A 26,263-nucleotide genomic window follows, 5' to 3' on the forward strand; every position below is an offset into this window, starting at 1 on the left:
GTTTTCGCATACGCCGCGCTAAACATCTCAAAATGTAGTCGGGTAGTTAAAACGAAAATAAAAGCAGGCGAGGCGAGGCAGGGCAGGATTGGCTTGCCTCGAAAGTCAAACGAACCTGCAGTGCAATATATATATATATATATATATATAAATATATATATATATATATATATATATATATATATATATATATATATATATATATAAAATGCAGCATACGAGAGTCAGATTGAATATTCATGTTCCATATATGTGTGTGTGAAATGAGATCAGATAAGGACAGGAGCCACGCCTGGAATCACACCCTTTATGAAGGTTGAGACTACAAGATAGAGGGAGGATGAGGAGAGAAGTAGAGGAGAGAGGTGGTTATGGTCAAATGAGAGGCGTCGAGGAAAGCAAAAATAAAGAAAAAATAAGTTAGGAAAAAAAAAAGAAAATGGAAAGAGGAGGTTGCAAACTGGTAATGAGGACATCTGGGGAACAGTCAGTGTGGTCAAGGAGGATAACAACAACACAGCAGGCAGGTGAAAGGAGGATTACGAGAAGAACACCACAGACGGCAGATAAGAGAAGAACTAAGGGCTCTATTTTCCCTTTCCTTTTTTTTCTTTGAAAAGGAAGATAGTTCAAATAGCAAATCTACAAGCTCACAACGTGTCGATTTAGATCGGCTATAGTTGAACTATTCAAAAATGTTTTTCAAAAAAAGGCAAACAAGGATAAGGAGTTTTAGCACTGACGGAAATAGGGCCCTGGGAACAATAAGAGTTGAGCATGTGGTACACTAGTGACTAGTACAGCCAGGTACAGGTGGTTGCAAGTATTTATTTTGGGAATAACGTCAAACATGTAAAGATGGAGTGCCATGATTTTTTTCCACCCTAAAACATTATCATCCGGTCTTATTGGAGGAAGATTCTTTTTCAAAAAAAGTGTACAGTATTTTGTTACAATGTCGTCTTTGTGCGGCCTGCGGGCACCCCCACCAGTTCATTAAGTATGCCTGGTTTGCCTGGTGGGTGGTGATGGGTGGTGATCCACCTGAACTTAAGCCGCACCCACAGCTGTAGTTGTATGATAAAGGGGGAGGGGTTAGGGGAGGGGCTGATAGTGTGATGTCACTATATTACGTTTTTTTTTTTCAGGCTGCACAATTCACCCTTTGTCAGCCTTCTGATTGGTCCCTGACTGACTAACCAGCAGACTCTTGCCTTGCCTTGCCTTGTTCCGCCCTGGTTATGTTGAAAAAACTAAAAACAAACATGAAATTCCCAGTCACCGTGCTGAACCTGTGAAATTGCTTTTTACTGAAACAAAGTTTAAAATAAGAATTGAGTGCACAGAATATCAATACGAAGCAACTGAAAAACGTGTTATTTCAATGGTAGTGGATTGGAGAGAGATTGCAGACATGCAGAAAAGGCCGTCTGCGGAGAGAGTGCATGGCGACACTAGCGTTGACTCCCATTGTAACAACGGAATGCGGAAGTGCTCATTCTATCTCGATGGGATAGTTCCAGCCATAGGAGCAACGTTTGGAACTATAGCCCATAGGCACCCGCTTTGCGGCGAAATCAAAGTGTGTTGCTATACTCTCGTACACTCTGATATCCACCTTCTGATGTACAACACAACAACAATTATAGGAAAAGAAACATGGCATACTTTGGATATACGGTAGTTGCCTTTTTGTACTTTTCCACCAAAGGAAATCAAACCTTGTGGGGATTTCCAGTCTACAGCCGTCCACTGTAACACTATAATGCAAGAAACATGTCACAGGACATTTCTAAAATGGCTGACACGGGATTATGAAAGGCTGTCCGTCTCGATAAACAGCAGCTCATATAGTCCTTTGACCTGGAGGCATGCACCTTATTGTGTATGTACAGAACCATATGAAACTGGACCATCGTGGGAGTGTTGAGCGATGATGGAGCCCTGTGATGCACTGTGGCGATCTGTGTGTGTGTGTGTGTGTGTGTGTGTGTGTGTGTGTGTGTGTGTGACAGACAGGGGGACAGGGGGACTTACTCCCCAGGCTGCCAATCACTCAGCTGTGACTACTTCTGGTGCCAATTCCCACAGGACTGATTTATATTATGTGTAATAATGGGAAATGTAGGCGCGCACACCACACACACACACACACACACACACACACACACACACACACACACACACACACACACACACACACACACACACACACACACACACACACACACACACACACACACACACACACACACACACACACACACACACACACACACACACACACACAGCTAACATGTCTCCTTTCTGTTGGTACACACAGTGGACAGGTATAGAAGCATATCTTTGCATTGCTCTTTCCAAAGTCCAAACTCGTTCCTTTTCAGCAAATAGAAAGAGTAACCTGTGTTCCCTGCATGGATGCAATATTAGTTATTATTAGCTATTAATACTCTATGGGTCTCTGACAGTGTGTTAGACTGCAGCTGGTCTCTATGGGTCTCTGAGGTGTGTTAGACTGCAACTGGTCTCTATCTGTGGGTCTCTGACGGTCTTTGAGGTGTTTCCCTGACCGTCTCACTCATGCATTCATCACAATGCAGATTCTTCCCTGGAAGAGCCTCACGGCTGAATGCAGCTCTGGCTGCATCACATTTTCATATCCGTCTATTGATTAAATGGTAATGCCCATCAATTTTTCATCACGCTGCATCTCGAACACTGGGGGGAGAATAATGTGCACGCAGACAGGATATAGCCACGATGATAACGAGGACGGGGGAGAACGGAGAAAGAAGGGGAAAAAAGATTAAAAAAACATAATCACAGAGATGGCGATGATGGAAAGAAGGAAGTGAGAGTTTAATGAAAAACAATGGACGAAGAGGGAGCGGAAGTCAAACCCCACAGAGGTAATAATAAAAAATAAAACGGAGGGGGGAGGGGAGGATACCCTGGAAAGATTACAGTAGGGAAGCCTCAGGCTGCTTTGCCATGTTAGTCATACAGTGCTGTCCAGAAACACTACAGTGAATACGTGTTGTGTTTCGGATGAATAATTGAGTGGACATGAGTTTTTTTTACTTCTTAGGTTAGAGCACTGTGGCTGGCAGCTGAAACTACACTCTATAGGACAGTGTGAATGTGCATGCACATACTGTCATGCATGTGTGCGCACATACAGTACTATAGGCATGCATATGTGCATTAATGTTTGATTACTTTTGCATGGCTCCAAACACGTATGTGTGTGCGTGCGTGCGTGCGTGCGTGCGTGCGTGTGTGTGTGTGCGTGTGTGCATCCTGAGGGAAGGTAGAAAGCCATAAACTCATGAGCAGCATTTAGATCCACATATATATTTTAACATTTTTAAATGTTTGTACCATTTTGCCTATAATTATAAATGCATTTCAGGTTTCAGAGTCTCTTAATTGGTTTTAGAGGGACTTGTTGTAACGCCATTGCAGGGCGGGTTACTGGAGTGAGTAATGGGCGAGAGAGAGAGAGCAGAGAGAGAGAGAGAGAGAGAGAGAGAGCGCAAAGTGAGAAGACATCTTCTGGCATGGAATCAGCCCTGCTCTCTGTAAAATAATTAACAGGGGAAATCTGTACTTTCCACATCTATCACAAACAGCATGGGGATAAGTTGTGAAAAATCCATGTAGTGCACAGGTAACCACGTCATACTGTATGGCAAGATGAATTACTGAATACATTGTATTATCACAGGCAGCTTTAGCAGCACTCACACGTAGTGTTACTGTAGCTGTTTGCATGCAATATACTGTAGGCCTTATTTTTAGTACTGTATCTTGAGGTATAGTAAAGGTTTAATGTTTACTGCGTGTAGTAAAAGAAGCAGTCAGTCTCAGATACAACACACAGTATAGTGTGAACTGAAGTGAACTGCTGCATTTTTACCACAACACTAACAGAGAATGTTAGTGTTGTGGTAAAAATGCAGCTCTCTCTCTCTCTTTCTCTCTCCACACTTAATAACAAAAATGCAGAAATTCGCTATTTAGGTCAAATTCACTATACAGTGAATTTTCAACAGCTAGCCATTTTCACAGCCAGTACGCCATTTATTTTATCTCAACTTAATTCATTCAAACTTGCGCACCGGTGTCCATCCATCCATCCATCCATCTTCAACCGCTTATCCGTAGTCGGGTCGCGGGGGCAACAGCTCCACCAGAAAGCTCCAGACTTCCCTATACTTTAGCTATTGAAAAATAGCAGATCTACAAGCTCATAGCGTGGCACAGAGTGCCGCACTATGAACTTGTAGGTCTGCTATTTTGAAAAGTCGTGAAAATGTGGCGCAAATCTTTTAATTTTCTTTGAACATTTTTTACTAATATATTGGCTTCTGGGGGGTCCCTGGAACTACATATTTTGAGATGGGGGTCCGTGGCCCAATGGGGGTCCTTGACATGAAAAAGGTTGAGCACCACTGACATAGAAACGTGGGTTTTTCACAAAAATATTTCAGTGAATGATTTAGAAGCCTTTTTTTTAATCGACCTCAGTCCAAAATGGGTTAACACTGAGCCAGTGGTCGTAATGCTCCTCTATACGGTCAGCGCTTCGGTTTGTGGAACCCGGTGCATGCGAGGGCCTCAGATGAGCATGGGGGACTTGCTTAAATCATTAGGCTTGATGGATGAGGGCTCGCTCAGGGCTGGAGCGGAGACACACCTGGGGGTGGGGGGTGGTTAGTTGATGGGGGCGGGGAGGCGAGTGAATACAGGAGCATAGAGGCTAAATACATGGAGATGAAGGGTGAGAAGGCGCAGTGGGGGAGAGTGGAGGAAAGTTAAACTAGAAAGAGAGACAGAAGTGCAGTACGGGGCATGAAGGCGTTGAGTGGGTTAGAGGCTGCTGAGTGTGAAAGTGGGAGAGTAGGTGGAGAGTGAAAGAGGTGGAGGGCATAAAAAAAGAAGGAGAGTGGGTGGGGATGAAGGGGGCAGACTCCATGGGAGAGACATCTTTGGATGGGGGGGGAGAGAGATGAGCGGAGACAGAGACATACAGACAGCCGCAAAGGTGGAGCACCAGAGAGATATGACGAGGAAAGGGGGACAAGGGGAAAAGGGGGGGGGGGGGGGGGGGAGACAAAGTGGGAGAGACATTTACAGGATGGTGGGAGAGAGAGAGAGAGAGAGAGAGAGAGAGAGATGGAAAGAGCGATGAACGAAGAGAGACGGCGCAGACAGCCGCAGAGGTGGATCCGTCTTACAAATTACTCTCTCCCTCCCATTACAAAGGCTGTCAACTCGGACGGCTCTGTCAGCACTCATCCACGCACACGCCCGTCTCACACACCTACAGTAACACACACACACACACACACACATGATGCACGCACGCATGTGCGCCATACCTCCTGTTACCAAAGTGATAAAGGAGCTTGTCGCGGCGGCGATGCAGACCAACGCAGTGGTAACGTCAAGTGACTAGCTGTCAGCTGGTGCGGCGTTATGTATTAGACTGCTGTAAACTGGCCCATTAACACTGACTGACTGACTTGCTGGTTGGCTGGGCAGACGTGCAGAGAGTACTCTTCATCTGTCTCCGTCTCCCTCCCTCCCTGCCGGCCCGGCGTGGCACCGTGCAGCATTCCTCAATTTCAGAAGAGAGACTTTGACAGGCTTTTTTCTCATAAAGAAAGGGGTGGAGCCTTATTATTACCCATCGCAGGTGTAAACTTCTCCATTGTTTCATACATACAAATGTAGTTTTGTCTTTACATTATATACACGCACGCACGCACGCACGCACGCACAGACGCACGCACGCAACACACCAGAATGAGTTTCTCAATTGTCTCTTTGGCTTTGAAATGAATACTTTATAGCTATTGTATTTCCCAACTCACGTCAAGCACTTCACCCTCCCATGCAAACCCGCATCTGCTGGCCCATGCATGGGCTTATGGCAGCGCCTCCTGTTCACTTCTCTTTAACTCTTAACAAGCCACGGAGCTTACTTTCAGGTTCACGCAGCCGAAAGAACATAAATAATGCACTCATAATAGATTGTAAACTTCCCACAATGTTCCCGGTACAGTACACAGTGGTGTAAAGTAACTAAGTACACCTACTCAACTGTACTTAAGTACAATTTTGAGGTATTTGTACTTAGTATTTCCAATTCCCAATACTTTTACTTCTACTCCACTATATCTCAGGGCCAAAACTTTAACTTTTACTCCACTAACATTATTTGAAAACTTTAGTTAGTAGTTACTACTATTTTAATTTTGATTAGAAAACATACATTAACCACTTAATTTTACGGTATACATTTTGGCCGATCTACAAGCTCGCATTGCGAGGCATTTTCATAAAGATTTTGTACACATTTTGAACTTTACTTTTAGCACGTTGAATACATTTTGATGCTGCTACTTTTGTACTTTTACATGAGTACATTTTGAACACGGAACTTCTACTTGTAACGGAGTACATAGATACTTTTACTTAAGTAAAACATTTGAGTACTTTTTTTACCACCACTGCTGGTATACTGTACATGGAGACTACAGAATGTCTGCATAGCTGCCGCGCCGTATGCTTGGGACAATAATGTGCCGCGCTCCAAACCCCAACGTCTGCAGCACAAATCACCAGTGTTTATGACAGGCTGCATCTGGACCACCCCAGCCAGCCACGTCCGCGTAGCGACAGGTCCTGTGAGAACCCATAAAGGACTGCGTAGGACTGTGCAAACTGCTGCCAGCATCTGGCGCCGCTGCTCAGGCCCGACCGGGCCCAGCTGCCCCGCCACCTGGCAGACCCTCCTCACCCTCCACAAGATAACACCAGGACGACAATACGTGGGGTTCTGCATGTATGGGGGCCTTATTCGGGTTGTTAATGAATGGGATGTCGCTTACCGGGGAGGGAACGGTTTATCAATTATTGGCAACCTGGTGACTCTCTATATAGAGTCGCAGTCCCGCCCCCTTGAGAGACCCGGGAAATAATTCCCCGTTCATTTTCCTCATAGACTTTTCAAAAAGTATTTATTTAAAGACGTTTACGCCGCGGACAAAGCCAACTCTTGTCGTGACAAATCATGACAATAGAAAAGAATACGTAGTATCCTGGAAGGATTAAAGCTTTATTTTGTTTCCCGCCAGCAGAAAACAACAGTCAGGACGTTTCGGCCCGAGAGCCTTCTTCAGCGTAAATCTAGAGAACACTGTGTAGGTGTCACTTATATTTAAATGTAGAGAACACTGTGTAGGTGTCACTTATATTTAAATCTAGAGAACACTGTGTAGGTGTCACTTATATTTATAAATCTAGAGAACACTGTGTAGGTGTCACTTATATTTATAAATCTAGAGAACACTGTGTAGGTGTCACTTATATTTAAATCTAGAGAACACTGTGTAGGTGTCACTTATATTTAAATCTAGAGAACACTGTGTAGGTGTCACTTATATTTAAATCTAGAGAACACTGTGTAGGTGTTACTTATATTTAAATCTAGAGAACACTGTGTATGTGTCACTTATATTTCTCTATTTTTATCCCACGATTTTGTAACCCATTTTCACCCGTGTCAATCATCTAATGTGATCCTGGGCTCTACACACCCTCCACCAACCTAGTCCCCATATATGGGGGACAAGGGGAGAGCAACGGACTTGAACTCATGCTTCCTTCATGCCTGAGTGTCCAAGTTGCTCCTTTACACCTGACAGGGGGGAAGTTTCCCTGGTTGGACGTAGCGCGTGGAAGGAACACGTTATTCCAACCAGTTCCTTTCCCCTCCATCAGGCGCCCCGGCTGGCCAGGGGGAGGCAGTTTAGTGACCAGGATTACTGCATGTTTTTTGTGAGGGTACCTACCCTAGGGGACACGGGGAGAACATGCAAACTCCACACAGAAAGGCCCTTTCGCCAACCCCACCTTCGGGTATGGGCACTGATGACGCGGAGGTGTCACTTATAAAGAGGACCTAGGTGTCACGCACATAGCATTAACATTAACATTCTAAGAAAGATAATAGAAAAAGTTAATAAAGCACACATCAAAGTAGCTGCTCATTAAACCCTATCGGGTGTTCAATTTATATGGTCAGTAACCGGTTAATTATTTCACGATCCCCATCTCTTTTTAAGGGCTGAACAGCCTCACTACCCAGGAACCTCAGAAAGCACACTTTAAGTCCCACCTCATTAGAATGTTTCTAATATGACTTATTTTTAATTATCTTTTGGCTTTATAAACCTCTACAGGTAATATAGCTATAGGCGTCACCAGTAAGTAAAGTTAAAGAATAGAAAAGCGCACACATAGTAAGAAAAATAACCCGAAGCTAAATCTGACGTGAAGTAGGACATAACCATCTGCTCTCACTGAACACTGGGTCCCACAAAGGGAGCTCTCAATCATATATAATACACCAAGGCTTTTTTTAATTCTTAGCTAAGTTAGCCCAAGCTTGTTTCTCTTGAGTTAGAATACACTCACTTACTGTATCACTTAAAAAAGAAAAACCGAAGCACCATTAAGTTCAAGTCTGCAAACAGTGGCTACGGAGTAAAGGCAGGAGGAAACAACAACTCATCGGTCTTTACGGAACCCTAACAAACAAACTTAATTAAACTTTCGTGAAAAAAAGCCTTGGTGTATATATGTGGGGCCAGTGTGTTTTTTTGTTGTTTTTCTTCTTTGTAATTATTTGTTTGGTCCAAACTATTGTGTTTGTTGTCGTAACGTAGCACTACAAAATGACGTCGGACTTAAATACAGAATAGGCTCTGTGTTCTCTCCTTCTCTCCCCCAGGTCCCCGCGCATGATTATACCACAGCAGTCCTGGAGACACACAGGCAGGGGCCTCTAGGAGACCGGAGAGGAAATGCTAATAGTTTGGGGAAGTAGTCCAGTTTGTCACCTTGTCAGCCCAGTCCATGTATAGGACTGAGATAACCAGTACAGTAAAGTCCTCATTTATACAGGCCAGTGTACACAGCAGGCTCTGGTGTGCTGGGACTGTAAATGCAATGGGGTGCTTAGTATTCTATATGGGCATGGGTTGATTTATGGATGTTTTGACCAATGTCAAATGGGAATATTATAATATGCATTTATTAAAAAAAGGGTATTTTATGCATTGTGCTTGTGCGTCATCCTGTCTAAGGAGACCAGGAGTCCAGACCGGAATGAACAACACTGTTAATGAGTATGAATCACTGCGCAAAAAGCTTGTAATACGGATGTGTATATTACAGGAAACTCCCGTTAAACTTTCCAACAAACTCCCGTAAACTCACACCTGTATATTACTGTATATGCCCGCTAAACTTGAGGTTTACGGGCAAAATACAGTGCCCATAATTGCCCGTTAACTCCTCTTTTCACGTAGTGAATGTTCTGATGATAGCGACTTAGAGAGATACAATCCTGCTCATGTCAGGCAGTATGATGCTGTACATTCTACACTACTGGTACTTCTGTCTCAGATCTCACTGCTATCTCATTTGATTTGGAGATAGCAGAGCCCTTCCCAAAAGAGTGTTATGCATGCTCTGGCCCGGCTTGGCTCACAGTGCCGCTGCCTTATGGGCAGATCTCTCTTGTAAGACAGAGTTTTTGTCTCAGTGGGACTTCCTGGTCAAATACAAGTGGGATAATACATAAATCAAGTTTTGTCTTTTTCAGGGAGAAGCCTCCTCTTCATCCAGTTGAAGATTTGCACATTGTCTTCTAGTTTGAGGGTGGTAAACTGGCACACTCAGCCTATAACTATAACCCCCACAATGCAGTGGCACGCAGCAGGCCATAACAAACTATTCCCGTCAGCTCTGAGCTGTCCAAGCACTGTGCGCTGAATCCATCGTCATGGATGTTCAGTTCACCACGTGGACGTGTCAGAAACATTCCACTGAAAATGTGTAAGTTTGATTAATGAAAGCCATAATTATGTAACCGGACTGAACCGTGTTTGCGTAGTAACTTTATTGTCTTTGTTTGGGGGCTTTCTTCTGCGTTTATTGATAGGGATAGTAGACTGACAAGAAATGGGGAGAGACATGGGCAGTGACACACAGCAAAGGTTGTCGGGATGTCGGGAGTCGAACCCGCGACACGCTGTCAGGCGGAATTAGCAGCCTTAAGGCCTATTCATAGTCTGGATTATCGGTGGTGAGGTGACCACCGGAGCTGTAATAACGTGGAACGGTGGTGAGTAAAAACAGAGAGAAGGGCTGGGGCGGTGGCGGTGGTTTGCTCTTCACCGCGGCAGTGACGTCATGTTGTAGTTCGGTGGTCACCTAACCACCGAAAATATTAGACTATGAATAACGCTTTATAGGTGCCCAGACGTCTACGCCAGCCGTCCGACCGGGCCTTCGCGTGTCGTAACTTTGACCAAGCTCTCGGCATGGATGCCGGGTACCTGCGTACCTGTGCACCGGACGATGTGTGACATTTTACAAACCACACAGATTGACACATGGCTTTTTCCCAGGTAACTCATCATAATGTGATGCCTGAATGGGCCATTCGTGTTTGTGTTTGTGCCGATGGTGTGCAGGTGATGGGCGACCTGCCACCCGAACTAAATCAGCCAATCCCTCAGCCAGCCCGAAAGGCACCTGCATCTTGTTGAGCCATTACACCACCAGTGCACAGGGACACGGCATTGGTGTTGGTTTTGATTGACTAGGAGTCCTAGAGGGCCGAGGCAGAAGCCTTGAACATAAAGAGTGTCTTTTATCTTGCGTATACTGAGGGGACTTCAACAAACATCATTTCAAGAATGCTGTCTAGTCTATACCGTCTAGTAGTGGACAGTGGGGAGGGTTCAGCAGTTAAGAGCCATCATTGCAGAGCCAATCATATACTGTACATTATAGGTGCACCCCACAAAGTAAAATCCTGAGTTAATGTAACTGCCAGTTAAAACCCACGTCGTACTCAGCCTTTTGTGTAATAATAGAACACTGGCCACGTGTGGTACCAGTGGTTGTGGTGAAAAGAGGAGTTAACGGGCAAGTATGGGCACTAGATTTGCCAGTAAACCTCAAGTTTAGCAGGCATATACAGTAATATAATGGAAATAGACAGGTGTGATGGTACAATTAGGGAGTTTACCAGAGTTTGTTTAACGGGAGTTTTCTGTAATATACACATCCATATTCCATGCTTTTTGCGCAGTGAGCTATCATTCATGAATTTCATGATTTTCTTGCATGGACTAATTCCGGGGTGCCCACAAAATAATACAATTGGGTCCATATTTTTGCACTCAGAGATAACTCGACTTATTGGACTCTTAGAAGCCAATTCGGTGTCCATATTCTTACACTCTTTTAGGGTAGATTAAAGGCCGGACCACTTCACCACTTTTCAACTTATCTTCATATAATTGGTCCTCATGATAAAATAGCACAATTTTTTTTCACTTAGTCTGTGTATCATAGGAGGTCTGTGGGCAGTTCAGAAACCCGTCCATCAATGCTTTTTTAAAATTATAATTAACAATATTATTTTTGTAAAAAATATTTGGATTTTTATTATCGGAAGAACGATGGCTTCCATGTTCGCATTGCAACTTTTCAGGAATAGAAAGCCTGCAGTTTATATCAGCTTGGAAAATGGTGGTATTCTATCATGATCATTAGAGGACCAATTACAGTACATGAAGATAGGTTGAAAAGTGGTGAAGTGGTCATGGTGTGGCTTGGCTCAGGGGTAGAGTGGCTGGATGGGAACCGCAAGGTTGCCAGTTCGAACACAGGCTCCCCCAGAGTTAGTGTCGAAGTGTCCCTGAGCAAGACACTGAACTACTGGTTGGTGCCTTGCATGGTTTCCTCCGCCATCGGTGTATGAATGTGTGTGTGTGTGTGTGAATGGGTGAATTCACACACACATTCTATGTATCTATGCCTTGGAAAAGGCGCTATATAAATGCACCATTTAACAGGATTTTACTGTGCAAGCCTGTCTCCACTGGGTTTTCTTCCATTGAGTTGTTATAAGCAAAACACCCACATTTACATGGAAAGATGAAGGAAAGATGAAGGGGACCGGTAATAAGAATGACATTTAGCATATGTCATGCATGTCAGTACATGTGTGTGTGTGTGTGTGTGTGTGTGTGTGTGTGTGTGTGTGTGTGTGTGTGTGTGTGTGTGTGTGTGTGTGTGTGTGTGTGTGTGTATTTGTGTATGCGCGTTCCACTCTACTCCCACAGACCTGCTGCAAACAATGCTTCAATAAACAGGGTTATTAGGACAGTCAGCTGACTTCTGTAGCCTTGTATGAAAAAGAAAGTGTAACTGTACAATATAAAGCTATCCGCTCGAAAGTACAGTAGTTAGTTGGGCACACACTTCAGTGTAGAAATGATTAGTCCACACTGCGCACAAAGCTCTGTTCCACAGTGCTTCATTTATTCTAAAACACTGGCAGTAAAATCCCAAACGCAATGTTTCGGAGAATAAGAATGAGAATGAGAATGAGAATCAGAATAAGAATAACAACAAGAAGAACAACAACACGAACAACAAAAGGTAGAGAGGCAGAATAAGATATTTTTAAGTATTTGTGAAAGAAGTAGGAGAGGGAGAATTGAATACACGGCGGAAAGGAGAGGATGAATGAGGCAGGGAGAGAAACAAGAGGGATGTCAGACCGTAACACACTGTACAGCAGATAGGACAGGACAAGAGTAACGTGTGTACACATCGAGAAACACAAACAGGGAACATCAAGTGAGACTGAGAGAAATACGCAGTGGAATAAGAAAGTGTGCCAGAGAAATAGAATAAGAGACGGAGACACCGTGTAAGACAAAATTGGAGACAGATGTAGAGCGACAGATACTGTCTAGGTAGACAGAGGAACAGAATATGAGAGAGCAAGATATAGAATGCAGGAGAGTGAAAGACGGAGTGGAAAAGTAGGTCAACCAAGTCAAAATGTGACGCGTGAATATCTTGGACGAAAACAACCGAGAGAGAGATACTGTTCTCAGTTCTCACAACGGGATTCATATGATATCCTTATGAGAAGTTATTGTATGTTTATTCGTAAGATTTCAATTTCACAACTTTATTTTCTATTTCCTGAACTGGTGTTTACCCGTGCTATATGCCAACTTTACTTTCTACAAGTCTTTTACCATTTCTATTGTAAAATTAGCCAATTATTTGAAATGTTTGTTTGTGGCTTTCACCTTTATTTTATATTTTTTTATAGCGGGATAGACAATAGGCTGACATGAAATGGGGAGAGAGCTGGGGGGGTGACATGCAGTAAAGGCCGTCGGGGTCAGGAGTCGAACCCACGGCACACTGCCAGACTGGACTACCAGCCAGGGTGCCTGGACCGCTGAGCCACTGCCCAGGCCAACATTAGCTAATTTTAACAATACATTTCAATGCATGTTCACTCTAATGTAAGTCTAAAATGGCAGTGTATAACCTGACGTTATGGGACAATAATATTTATAAAAACCTCAACAATGCATAACAGCTGTTGAAAGAGTGGTATATGATCTGGATCAAAACACAGCAGTGCTCCATATAGTTCCCATATAATATATTTCCAATACTTTTACTTCTACGATCCACTACATCTCAGAGCCAACATTTTTACTTTTACTCCACTACAATAACTTAAAATGCACTTACTAGTTACTTACTTACTAGTTACTTACTTCAAAGTAACTTACTAGTTACTTTGAAGATTTACAACCCTAGCTATACGGTAATTTGAAAGTAGCAGATCTACAAGCTCACAACGTGTCACAATGCGATGCATTGTGAGCTTGTAGATCGGCTGATTTCAAAGGATTTTGTACACATTTTGAACTTGTGAAATGGGACATTCTGCAATATGAGTACTTTTTCTACCACCACTACTAATAATGCCATACATCGAGTTATGCCATAAAATGTATATGGTATACAGTATATGGTAATAAGAGTAATTTAGAATCAGGGAAGTAAAACCTAAAAATGACACAGATATTCATATACTTCCAGACATTAAAGGTATTGCTATTGATACATTTCAATTCCATTTGAGATGCCTGCTACAGACGCAGGCAATGCTGCATTTTAAGCTTTCATAAAATATCACTGTAACTGTGTGTCTCTGTGTGTACACATGTTCATTAATATATGCACAAATTAAGTTTAATGCCCAGTGTTGTGGCACCGTTGAGCCGAGGGACCTCCTTCAACAACGCAGACATTGTCCATTCTCCCGGCAGGGGGTTCGATGGCGAGGGTAATTGATGGCGGTTATTACCCGAATGAACTGCTCTGCACAACCAGAGCCACAGGTGTGCTACATTATCCTAATGCCCACACTGTCCTACTTCTCCCTCTGTTTAACCAGAAGGAACCACAGGAGATTAGAAGTATGCCATGCCAGTACTCCCGGCAGCTCAGGATTCCCATCAGCCACAGTGTCTGCCTTAGCGCCCACATATTACCCCAAACAAGGGAGCATTAGTTTCAGTTCAACCCCCCCTCCCTTGTCCTTTACCAACAGATTTATTACAAAATGACTATTTGTTGAACTTCAACTCTGTGGTGGCTCCTTCAGTCCCTAAATGCTGACTGCATATAAGCCAGGTCCTCCCACACTATGACTGTGCTTATCTGCAAGACCATAGAGGTTACTGATTGCCTAGCGCATTAGTTGAAACGAGTGTATGCGCTGGAAGTTATGCAGGAATGCAAAAAAAAAACTTTCTGGCCTCGACAGCCCATACATCCAAACAGAAATGTAATTTAAAAAAAATCTGATTGCATTAAATGATGATAAACTCACTTTGCCACTGCACATACAGTACCCTCTATAGCCCTGGACTAGTGCTTAAGGCACATACCACGTATGTGGAATGCAGCCTGACAGCGAGGCGCAGGTTCCATTCCCTAGCCTGCCGACCATAGCTGCGTGTCTCTCCCTTACTCTCTCTCTCTCTCTCCCTCTTTCCTGTCTATCTCTACTGTACGAAAAATAACTTATTTTACTGTATGTAAAAGAATAGCATTCATGCATGCGAGTATATAGGAATGTGGGTGATTGTCTATGAACAAGATGGTCAAAACCTATACTTATATAGTATGCGGTGCAGTGTTGATTTTGACAGCACATGTTGGTTTAGTTTTAGTCATAGTCTTTTGATTAAAATTAATTTAGTTTTAGTCATATTTTAGTCATCTAAAATGCCTAGTTTTAGTCGACTAAATATCGTAAGATTTTAGTCGATGATGTTGTCAGCTAAAATGTGTTTTGGCTTGTTGTTTTTTTTGTTGACGAAATTGTCAAATATAATTAGTCTTCTAGCTTAAGTCTTCATTTAGTTTTCGTCTGTGAAAAAAGGCAGTCGACAAACCTTTTTTCGTCACACTTTCGGTCGACAAAATCAACAGCTGGTATATGCGGGCGGACCGGGTACGTAATATGACGGTCTCCATTCCCTCCACAGGCCGGTGTTAGAAGTGTTACCATGCATGGGGCGTGTGGAGGGAGGGAGGGAGGGAGGGGGGGGTACCCGGGCTACATCATGTCGGAGCAGTCACACTGCATTAGCTGTAGGGTGCCCTTGAGATGCATTTTATAGTAACCCATTGACCCTCGGAACAGTGTGTTCCCTATTAACCCTGCTGGAAGCCTGAGAGGCCGTGAAGACAAAGGTGGGGTGGCTCAGGAGGGTGCCGTCTTATCTCCAAAGCCCCTCAGGCCTTACAAGCAGCAGTACACAGAGATGAGTCAAGCCTCAGTCTCTGAACACACAAGCCCAAAAGGCTTTGATCTGCGATGAAAAACCTCCTGTTTCCCCCCTTTCGTTTTCTGCCCTTTCAAACCCCTATTTTTCCTCCTCCACTCTGCATGCTCACTCTGTCCTCTCCTTTTTGCTCTCCTGTCCTCTCCACTTTATTGCTGCTTTAATCTCCCCGTTTGGTTCAACCTCACGGTGCTTAAGGGGTTCCCGAAAAAGTAGGTTTGCGAAGGCCATGGAGCAATGGATTACTTATAATGGGATTACTCAAATCGGGTTGAAAGAATATTAAAAAACCCTCACCTTTTGAGGTACTGCTGCACAATAACATAAATCAGAGAATACTTTAAAACAATTGACCCCTGTATTGGATTATTTCATAATACCCGGAAAACTCCTCCATGTCAATTTAACTCTCCAAGTTGAAAATGGGTACATACAGTAAACACTGAGGACTTTTGAAATACCGACATTGTACAAAAGCTTGAGGACAGACGGCTCGTTAGGGAAGCCACACCGATTCAGTCCCTGATAACAGCCTGTACATTATTTCTTATATTGGCTGGTGGAATTCTAAAACCCCTGGCCTTTAATATACTGTATAGTCACTTATTAAAATATCCATTATACTGGAAAAACTCAACCTAAACATACAAAATACAACCTATACTTGGATACGGTATGTGATATCTCTGTTGCACTGGTGTTTCATCACCGCATGCATACTGCATGAGAACAACACAGCCTTTTTGACACATTGCCCTTCAGGGGGAGAAGGAACAAAATGGTGGTATGGAGTGGAACCTTCACATGCAGTACTATCAACTCACTGTTTGGCCGTGTCAACTGTAAAACTTTGAGGCCCTGATCACATCGGACAGCACTGTGGATGTCTGGCAGCAGTGAGAGGTATGGAACCGCAGCGAGGGACTCGCACATCTCAGCTCTCATTAGGAGGGAGCGGACAGACGCAGACACGTCAAAATGAGTTCTTCCATCCAGCGCCCTCCATGACTCCTGGCTATCATACTGTATATACCGCTATTCTCTCTCTCTCTCTCTCTCTCCTCACTTGCCCTTATTCTCCTCCGTTTGGCGCACTGGTGTTCTATTCTTTAACCCATTTTGGACTGAGGTCGATAAAAAAACCTCAAAATATGTAGTTCCAGGGACCCCCCCCCAGAAGCAAATATTTTAGTCTGAAAGTATATATTCAACGACTTTTCAAAAATAGCAGACCTACAAGCTCGTAGCAGCTTGTAGATCTGCTATTTTTCAATAGCTAAATTATAACACAATGTTTAAAACACCAAAAGGGGTTCCCGCCCAGAACGGATTAATTCTGTTTGCTGCCTCCGTAACTTTGTCTCCTCATTCCTCGTCTTTAAATTCTCGCACCGACCTATTTCTCTCTGGGACGGAGACCTGGCCAACGTTTCACACCTCTCTCTCTCTCTCTCTCTCTCTCTCTGAATATCCTTGTCCATTTTTACTCCTTTGTTCTATGTCTTTCTCCCTCTCTTCTGGAAACTAGGGCATTGAAATGAAGTTTGGCACGCAAGCCTGAAATAGCCGTTCATTTCATTCAAGCTCATCAATCTATTAAAAAAAAATCATAATTTGTGGCCACCATCCAGTAATTTAAACATTACTCATGGACGTGGATGCTATTAGCGACAGTATGGTGGTGTCTTGTCGTATAATCCTCGGCCGGCACGTGCACATCAACGCACACACGAGCACAAACATCCGCACGGATACACACGGAGCCTATATAGATCTGTGTGTTTTGCCCGACGGCACGCAGCGGGCTCTGAGCTGGTGCCTGTGATGGAGTGTGCCCGAGCTACCGGGCCATGGCATGATCGATGCCAGCCTGCCATGCCAAGTCAAGGGGAGCCAGCCTCATACACACCTCATACTTTAAAAAAATATAGCAACACGCAACCCACCGAGAACAGAGGGCCCACCGAGAGACACACACAGAGAGAGAGAGAGAGAGAGAGAGAGGTTGGGGGGAGAGAGAGAGATGGATAGGTAAATGTACTGAGAGGGAGAGCGAGAGATGCCCGCTGTTGCCACCTGCCACAGCCCCACCCCGACCGACTCCACCCCGGTTAAAGTTGTGTCCAAAACCCTGCTTGACAAATGAGTGCAGGGACACAGGAATGAGCTGGCGGTCCCTGAGCTTCACCGCTAACAATACACACCATGGCACGGAGCTCCACAGAGACAGCCAATGGGCTGGGCGGGGCGGGGGGAGGGAGGGAGGGAGACGGGGAGAAGGCGAGGGGGGGAAGAAAGTGGATTTCAGGAGGGTGGAGGGCAATTCTCTCTAGAACACACACACACACACACACACACACACACACACACACACACACACACACACACACACACTCCTAATTAGTGACTGAGTGGAAGATAGTTAAATGTAGTTATCAGAAAATGTGCATCTAAACAAGAGGGTTAATGTCTGCTAGCCTATGAGGTTTAGAAACTCAGCCTGCTCAAGATGCAGCGCTTTATACCTCCGCAGTTTGAACATGAAAACAGTCACATTATGCAAACACATGGCCTGGATATATTATATTCATGCTACCTGCATTGCGCGGCCCTATAGGGACCATGAAAGGTAGGCCTATGTGTAAATGTTGTGTTTGTTTGTGCATGCATGTGTGCATATACAGTATGTGTGTACTGTGTGTGTGTGTGTGTGTGTGTGTGTGTGCGTGCGTGCGTGCGCCCAGTTTCCCTTAGAGAAAAGAAAAAATGAAAGAAAGAAAGAAAGATTTTTTTGAGAAACTGAGGCAATGGGTGCAATATGACCAGCTTCAACTTATACCACCAGTTACAGACTCTAGCCTGCCTGTCTCTATTCTCTATCTGCCAGTCTATATCTCTCTCTCTCTCTCTCTCTCTCCTTCCATCAGAATATTTAACACAGAGACTATCATCTGTGCCTGCCACCCATCATTTGCACCATGTCCTTCATCATGTGCTCCCATGTTGTTTATTGCTTATGCATAATTGCATATATCTCTCTGCCAGCGTCTCATCCTTCCATTCTCCACCTCTCTCTCTCTCTCTCTCTCTCTCTCTCTCTCTCTCTCTCTCTCTCTCTCTCTCTCTCTCTCTCTCTCTCTCTCTCTCTCTCTCTCTCTCTCTCTCTCTCTCTCTCTCTCTCTCTCTCTCTCTCTCTCTCTCTCTCTCTCTCTATCTCTCTCTCTCTCTCTCTCTCTCTCTCTCTCTCTATCCTCCCCCTCGCTCTCTCACTCCATCCCTCTCTCTCCTTCCACCGTTCCTTAACAGCCTCCGCAAATAACATCTGGGCACTTTGCATTATCTCCAAGGATGTACTGAGGAAAGGCTAACATTCCATTCTGTCCGTCCCATACCGTTAGGATGTGCTGAAGAAAGGCTAACATTCCATTCTGTCCGCCCCATACCGTTAGGATGTGCTGAGGAAAGGCTAACATTCCATTCTGTCCATCCCATACCGTTAGGATGTGCTGAGGAAAGGCTAACATTCCATTCTGTCCGTCCCATACCGTTAGGATGTGCTGAGGAAAGGCTAACATTCCATTCTGTCCGCCCCATACCGTTAGGATGTGCTGAGGAAAGGCTAACATTCCATTCTGTCCGCCCCATACCGTTAGGATGTGCTGAGGAAAGGCTAACATTCCATTCTGTCCGTCCCATACCGTTAGGATGTGCTGAGGAAAGGCTAACATTCCATTCTGTCCGCCCCATACCGTTAGGATGTGCTGAGGAAAGGCTAACATTCCATTCTGTCCGCCCCATACCGTTAGGATGTGCTGAGGAAAGGCTAACATTCCGTCCCGACAATATCGCAGAGACAGCTTGATTATAATATACTATTTGGACCACAATTCTTATGAGACGATTTTAAGATGACCCAATGTTATTGTCCATAGAGAAAAACTTCCACGAACCCCTTGGAATCAGGGGATAAGCATGTGACATCAAGACATTCTGCGCTCTATACTTTCACAAAATGATGTGATGTTATAAAAAAGTGATGCCTTGTCACTAAATAAACACATTATTGCGATGACGGTACGATTGAAAGATTGGTTGCTATATTAATCAGCTCCAAAACACCTTTGCATCGGACATGCAACAGGCACTGCACAACATACATTTAGCACGAGGTGTTGCGTTACAAGATAGACATACTTTATTGTCCCTGTGGTGTCAACAATGAGTTATACACTACAGCTGTTTGATGCATGGTGTAGTCATGTAACTTATCCTAGCCTGGGGGGGGCGAGAAGCGAAGGGTGAGGTCACATGCACTGGCCATATACTGTATGGAGTGTGTCTTGAGTGTATACAGGGTTTGATGAGGTCAGACCAACATATGGAATGTCAGAACAGGACAGCTCCATATATGGAGATCTAAGGGTGGCAGCGGGGGTAGTGTCTTGAGTGTACAGGGTTTGATGAGGGCCCAGGTAGGGCCGGGCCTTAACCCATTATGGGCGGGAACCCCTATTGGTATCTTACCCCCTCAGGCCGGGCACCCATATTTGGGTTCTGTACAGTATGTACAGTATTCAAAAGTGTTTTTTTGATGCTGCTATATAAATATTTGAAGTTTTTCAGAAACCTTAGGTCAGGATTTAGAGGCATTTTTAGAATCGGCCTTATGTCCGGGCCTGTTGAGAACTCTACTTTTTTTACTATGATATGATCCCTGATTTACTATCATCCCTGATGATGTCATAGTGATGTCACGAGACCTGGGCACAATATATGGGAGCTTTCCCCATGTATGGGGAGTTTACCATCATCCCTGATGATGTCATAGTGATTTCACGAGACCTGGGCACAATATATGGGAGCTTTCCCCATGTATGGGGAGTTTACCATCATCCCTGATGATGTCATAGTGATGTCACGAGACCTGGGCACAATATATGGGAGCTTTCCCCATGTATGGGGAGTTTACCATCATCCCTGATGATGTCATAGTGATTTCACGAGACCTGGGCACAATATATGGGAGCTTTCCCAATGTATGGGGAGTTTACTATCATCCCTGATGATGTCATAGTGATGTCACGAGACCTGGGCACAATATATGACGTGACAAATTAAGTGACAAAGTTGAGTGTGACATGACGTGACAAAAACGCAAGGTTTCATAGTTAACTGCGACCTTCGGTCGCAATAAACCTTAAGTAGGTGCTACTGTAATGTACAGGCTGCAGGTCAGATCTAGTATTGGTTTAGTTCATTTTCTTCTTTATTCAAAATGTGATTTATTTTTCTTTCCTTCCGTTTGCAGTCGTGATGACAGGAAGGTGCAATGGGGCCTTGCAATTAAACATGGGTCATAACTCACATTTGAGCACAGACAGTTCTCTCAGTGTGGTGCGTGACTGTCGAGATGCTGGCGGCACGGCCCATACTGCCACCTTTTATTTGTTTTTAGGTCGCTGTTTTGTTTCCATTAGTTTCCTTTACTTTCCACTGTGCGGGGGGGAAGGAGGGAAGACAGGGGGAAAGCAGAGAGAAAAATGAGCTGCCACGCACAGAGCCTTCAGCCCAGCAATCAGCATCCAGTGGGGACAGCTAAGGGACTGAGAACTGGGTGGAGAGGGGGGGTAGGGACGATAAGCTTTAGATAAAGGAACTCACAAGTTGTTTACATACTGAACAATGGATAACAATTGCAGACACAAATACAATACTCATATACAAACCCTTAATAGCAGTGTGTGTCCCTGACTGTACCCTTGGAAACGCTGCACAATTACAATGGGCGGGAGAGTATCACTTTGACATTTAAGCTATTTTCGCCAATGCACCGTTGTCCCGTAATGCTTCAGCATAATGATTTTCAGTGGATCGCACAAGCTGTTACGAGACAAAGTCTTATGACATCACTGTTCAATCTTTCTTTAGCTATCAATAGTTACTATATACTGTATGTGCAGTGTGTGTGTGTGTGTGTGTGTGTGTGTGTGTGTGTGTGTGTGTGTGTTGTTTTCCTCCTCCATTCTTTACTTGAAACAACTAAAAATGTTGGGAGATTTTACAAGAAAGAATTGCACTCTTAAACGGCTGTAGGTTAATAATACAGTTGTTTTGAATGTTTTGAATGGTCACAGAATAATATCAGTAAATGTTGTTAATTGCTTCAAGGGAGGGATGGGAGCAAACCCAACAATAAAACGAATAATACTGAAACCAAATAGAAATGTCTTTTAAAAAATAAAACTAAAATGGCCAGCAACTCATGAAACTATAAATTTAAATGGAAATAAATAAATAGACACACACGCTCACCCACTGGCTTGAGTGTGTCCAACAATCCTCTAATCTACAACCAACGCACGCACGCACGCACACACGCACGCATGCACACTCTAGGGTATCATACAATGCCTTTGTTCGCCTTTGAACTACCTAAAAAGAACCCATGCTGGGATGTGAATTGGCAGACCATCTCATCTCTCTCGAATAAGCACTATATGGATTCAATTTGGAAGAGTTTCATTCATGTCTGAGGTCATCAATCAGATTTGTTTCCCCTGGCTTTTGCACGGAAATATATTAACACCCCTACAGTTAGAACCTGTGACAGATTACCAGTACTCCAACTGGGTACACACTTGGAACAAATATTGCTCAGTGGTCTGGCTAGGACCTATTTATGCTGCTTTCAACAGTACTTCATTACTTACTTTTTTGAGGGACGCTAGCTTTTCCAATGCATGTAAAATTACGTCATATAGGCAGCCAAGTCTATGGACTTTTAATGTTTGTTTAGGGCAACAATTAAGTAATTAACTTGCCGATAAATACAGTGGGCGGCTGGGCGCTCCTCACTTCAGACAAGAGTGATTTTTCCCCCCCTGTAGGCAATTCCAATGTTGGCACCGAAAGCTCACATCAGCTCATTGGTCATTGGTGATGTGTATAGGCATTGTTCAACACATCACTGTAGCCCAGTAATCCAACGATGAAAGAGAGCAATTTCCCCACTACAGTAAGACTGAAGAATTGTTTTCAATTGACATATTAAGATGTGGGCTATTATTATATGTATAGGGATTCATGCAGTTACAAACAATAGTTTACAATTTAGGCATTTAGCAGACGCTCTTAATCCAGAGTGATTTACAGTAAGCAAGAACAACACATAATACTGTCAAATGCATAGAACTAGTCATCACGGATCATAAGCAAGCTAAGAACATCAATGCTAATGAATTTAGGTAACTGTCCAAAAGCCTTGTCAAAAGCACAGCGAAGACACCTAGACTCACCATGTGCATGCCATATTCTTGCAACCACGCAAGAATGCGTAGACAGTAGACACACATGCAAAATACTGAATAACTGTTCACAAATACCCCCCACCCTCTCTCTCTCTGTTTATAGAGGCACACAATGAAAATAGGCCTTAGGGCTTTCTTATTTATCCTTGTTTGTGTTTGGAAGTCCCATTTCTTTTATCACCAAATAAAGTTGAACATGCACACATGCACGCACACACGCACGCACACCAGCCTGAGGTCATTGCTAAAGTAATCTAAATACATAGATTGCAACCTATTAGTGAGGGAAAAAAGGCTTCTTCCATAAGCCTCACACACACACACACACACACACACACACACACCTTACTGGTTTAACGAAGAGGTTTTTGTTGGAGAGGGTGTTCAGTGTTAAAAAATTAAATTAAAATAAAACAAATTGCTGGCGTCTTACACTTAATTATAACAGTACCACAGAGTTCTAGCAGTTCTCCTGCTGAGTTAATGTCCTGGTTAAGCGCCTGTTTTTCTTTTATACAGATACAGACTGCTGAATTAAGGAAAAATAGAAGATGGGCCAGCACAAACTGTCACGAGAGCTTCAGTGTGCATCGTGAATACTTTGTGAACTATGAAGGCAATTCATCATCGCTGGCAATATTATGGTAAGCAGCTTCTGTTTGTCAGTTTGTTGTTGTGACATTGTTCCTTGCACGGCGGTGGATACTTTGAGAAGAGACGTCTAGTTAGTTTGGTGGCTGCAACAGAGACCGTGTGGTAGTGGAGTGTGTATTGTGTATGTAAGCACGTGGTGAGCTGCTTACACACTGAGAGCCGACTACGGTATGACCCGTGACAATAGATCTGAAGTCACTACTAGTGAAGATAGATGAAAGAATAGGTATAGTTTGCAAGAACAGATGATGCAAGGGAAACAGTAACAAAGTGCAATATTATGAGCTAATAAAAATGCAACTATTCCACATAGGCATGGAAATAAAACGTCTGGGTTTCCGAGGCTAACATAGGCATGACTATTCATGAAAGTGCACATATGATAAATGAAAACCGTGTAAAATGCAGGGCCGTGTCGGCAGAAAGTGTCTTATGAGCGTTTATGGATGCTGGCGACATTCAAGTTCAACCCATCAACCGTTGCCGTGATGAGATGAGCCCAAACATGCCATATATAGTGTTATTATAGCACAAAATAGCCTTTGCTGAAACAACGGCAAAAGGTAAACATGTTGTAGTAAGTAACGGTTCAATGGCAGGTCGTACATGAACTGACATTGAATTATCAGGTCATTTTAAATGAATAAACAGGGGAGGATGTCGCACCGTCTGACAGTATAAATGTGACACTTTGTTTTGTTTACAGCATTTACAGCGCTGACGAAAGCCCCTGGCCGAAACGTGTTCGTTGTGTTGCTGCTTGCAGCATACCTTCCCACGTAAAGATGAAACAATAAAGTGCCTTAAAGGACTACTCTGTGAGTGCTGGTATTCTCCTTCTTCTAAAGTGTTTCCTGACTGTGCACCCGGTACAATGTTCCAAGAGATTGAGACAGTTGGAGTTGTGTGTGCGTCTTCTTTTCGAAACATGTTAAATGACCCGTCATTTTATCTGACATGTTATATCGCAAGACAGATTCAGAGCTACGCAGCTGAACCTATGACTGTCTCCACGCGGTGGAATTAGGCGGTGCTCCCAGAGGAAAATTCAAAGGGGAAAAAATAACACATTGGTTTTGCGGATGGGTTCCCAGGTTGCTTGGCATGTAGCCTGAAAGTACCAGGGCTTTGTTCTTTGTGGATGTGGTCGTACCTTGGCAATGGTCTCGTGGAACTTGAAGAGTGGGTCAACCGTTTCTGGGGACTCTGCAGAAAACTGGGCCTCCGACAGGAAGCTGGTGGTCTGAGGGAAAGAACGAGAAAGAGAAGACTATCCTGTTAGATTTCAGTGCCACGCACACAGTAACATTATTTTGCACTTGCATCCAGCATCCAGTAGGGAACTGTTTCAGAATTGTCTCCTATTTTCCAGCGCTGTTTTTAAGTCTCAAGCCCCATATGTTTTATTAATTTTTATCATCACATAGTAATGTATTATTTGATTACATGTAGGCCTACAGTAATTTAAATATAATTGGTTATCCCAAGTCTAAATAATTAATCAGATGAACATATAATCATTTATAATTGGGAGAGGACACCCTCTCTTTAGAAGCCCCAACCAATCACACATTTCTGGGTAGATTAGTGTTTGGTAGAATGATAAAGTGATTATGAGGGAGACCCTCATTGCACTTTATTGTAAATGTAGGTCCTGGACCACACTATACAACTAATAGCTTACCATAAACATCCACTGCACCAGTGGACATTATTTATATTGTTTTGTGAATTATTACGTGCTTCTTGTTCTTAACAAAGAAACCCATACAAAATTCACCATTAAACAAAAATAAAAAAGAAGTATATATATTAATAAACAATAAATAAAAGAAGAGGAGAAAAAAAGGAAAATCCAAACATACAGAAAACTATTATACAAGAGGAAAATAGTGCTGATATATGTTTTTTTTTTTTAAAGCCCACACTGCCAATCACGTGTGGAAGAGGAGACGCGTGGTTAGTTTGTGTGCAGCTTGGGATGAGATTGGGTCAGAACAAAGTTCTGAACCAAAATGATGACTCTCAAAGTCTCAACGCCAAATTGGGCTCCCTGAGCTCCCTGAGCTAAAATTGGGTCAGAACAAAGTTCAGAACAAAGTTCTGAACCAATTTTGGCTCAGGGAGCTCAGGGAGCCCAATTTGGCGTTGAGACTTTGAGAGTCATCATTTTGTTGTCATTCGTTGTGTCTCAGTTTGACAAAGTATAAGGCTTCACCACAATGCCAGACTGTAAATTGCAGAGTGGCAAAAACAGTTATCTTCCAGCAATTTTTGTTATTTTACTAACCATTATATTATACTGCTCTTTGACTTTGATGTAAAAGTTGCTTTCAGCTGTGTGTTGTGTTACTGTACGCTTTCAGTGCCATTACAATATGGAACACAGATTGTCAGTGTTTTTCCCCCGATTGTATTTATTTCATTGTGTTATTTATTATTATGCATAGATAGTCTTATGTGTTCTGACCCGAAAAAGGACAAAAAGTAACACAAAGTATCTATCTAGCTATCTAAAATTGGTTGAACATT

At 43.4% G+C, this 26,263-nt stretch overlaps 1 protein-coding gene across 1 annotated transcript in view; it reads right to left on the reverse strand.

The window, feature by feature from the left end:
* The window catches only part of naaladl2 (N-acetylated alpha-linked acidic dipeptidase like 2), a 347,063-nt gene that overhangs the window by 49,421 nt on the left and 271,379 nt on the right, over positions 1 to 26,263 (reverse strand). The window contains exon 14 of the mRNA XM_080770411.1: positions 24,885 to 24,974. Coding sequence (XP_080626537.1) covers positions 24,885 to 24,974 — 90 coding nt within the window. The remainder of the gene's footprint in view (positions 1 to 24,884; positions 24,975 to 26,263) is intronic.

The sequence above is a fragment of the Protomyctophum bolini genome (assembly GCF_963924005.1).
Source record: "Protomyctophum bolini genome assembly, chromosome: 8".
NCBI lineage: Eukaryota > Metazoa > Chordata > Actinopteri > Myctophiformes > Myctophidae > Protomyctophum > Protomyctophum bolini.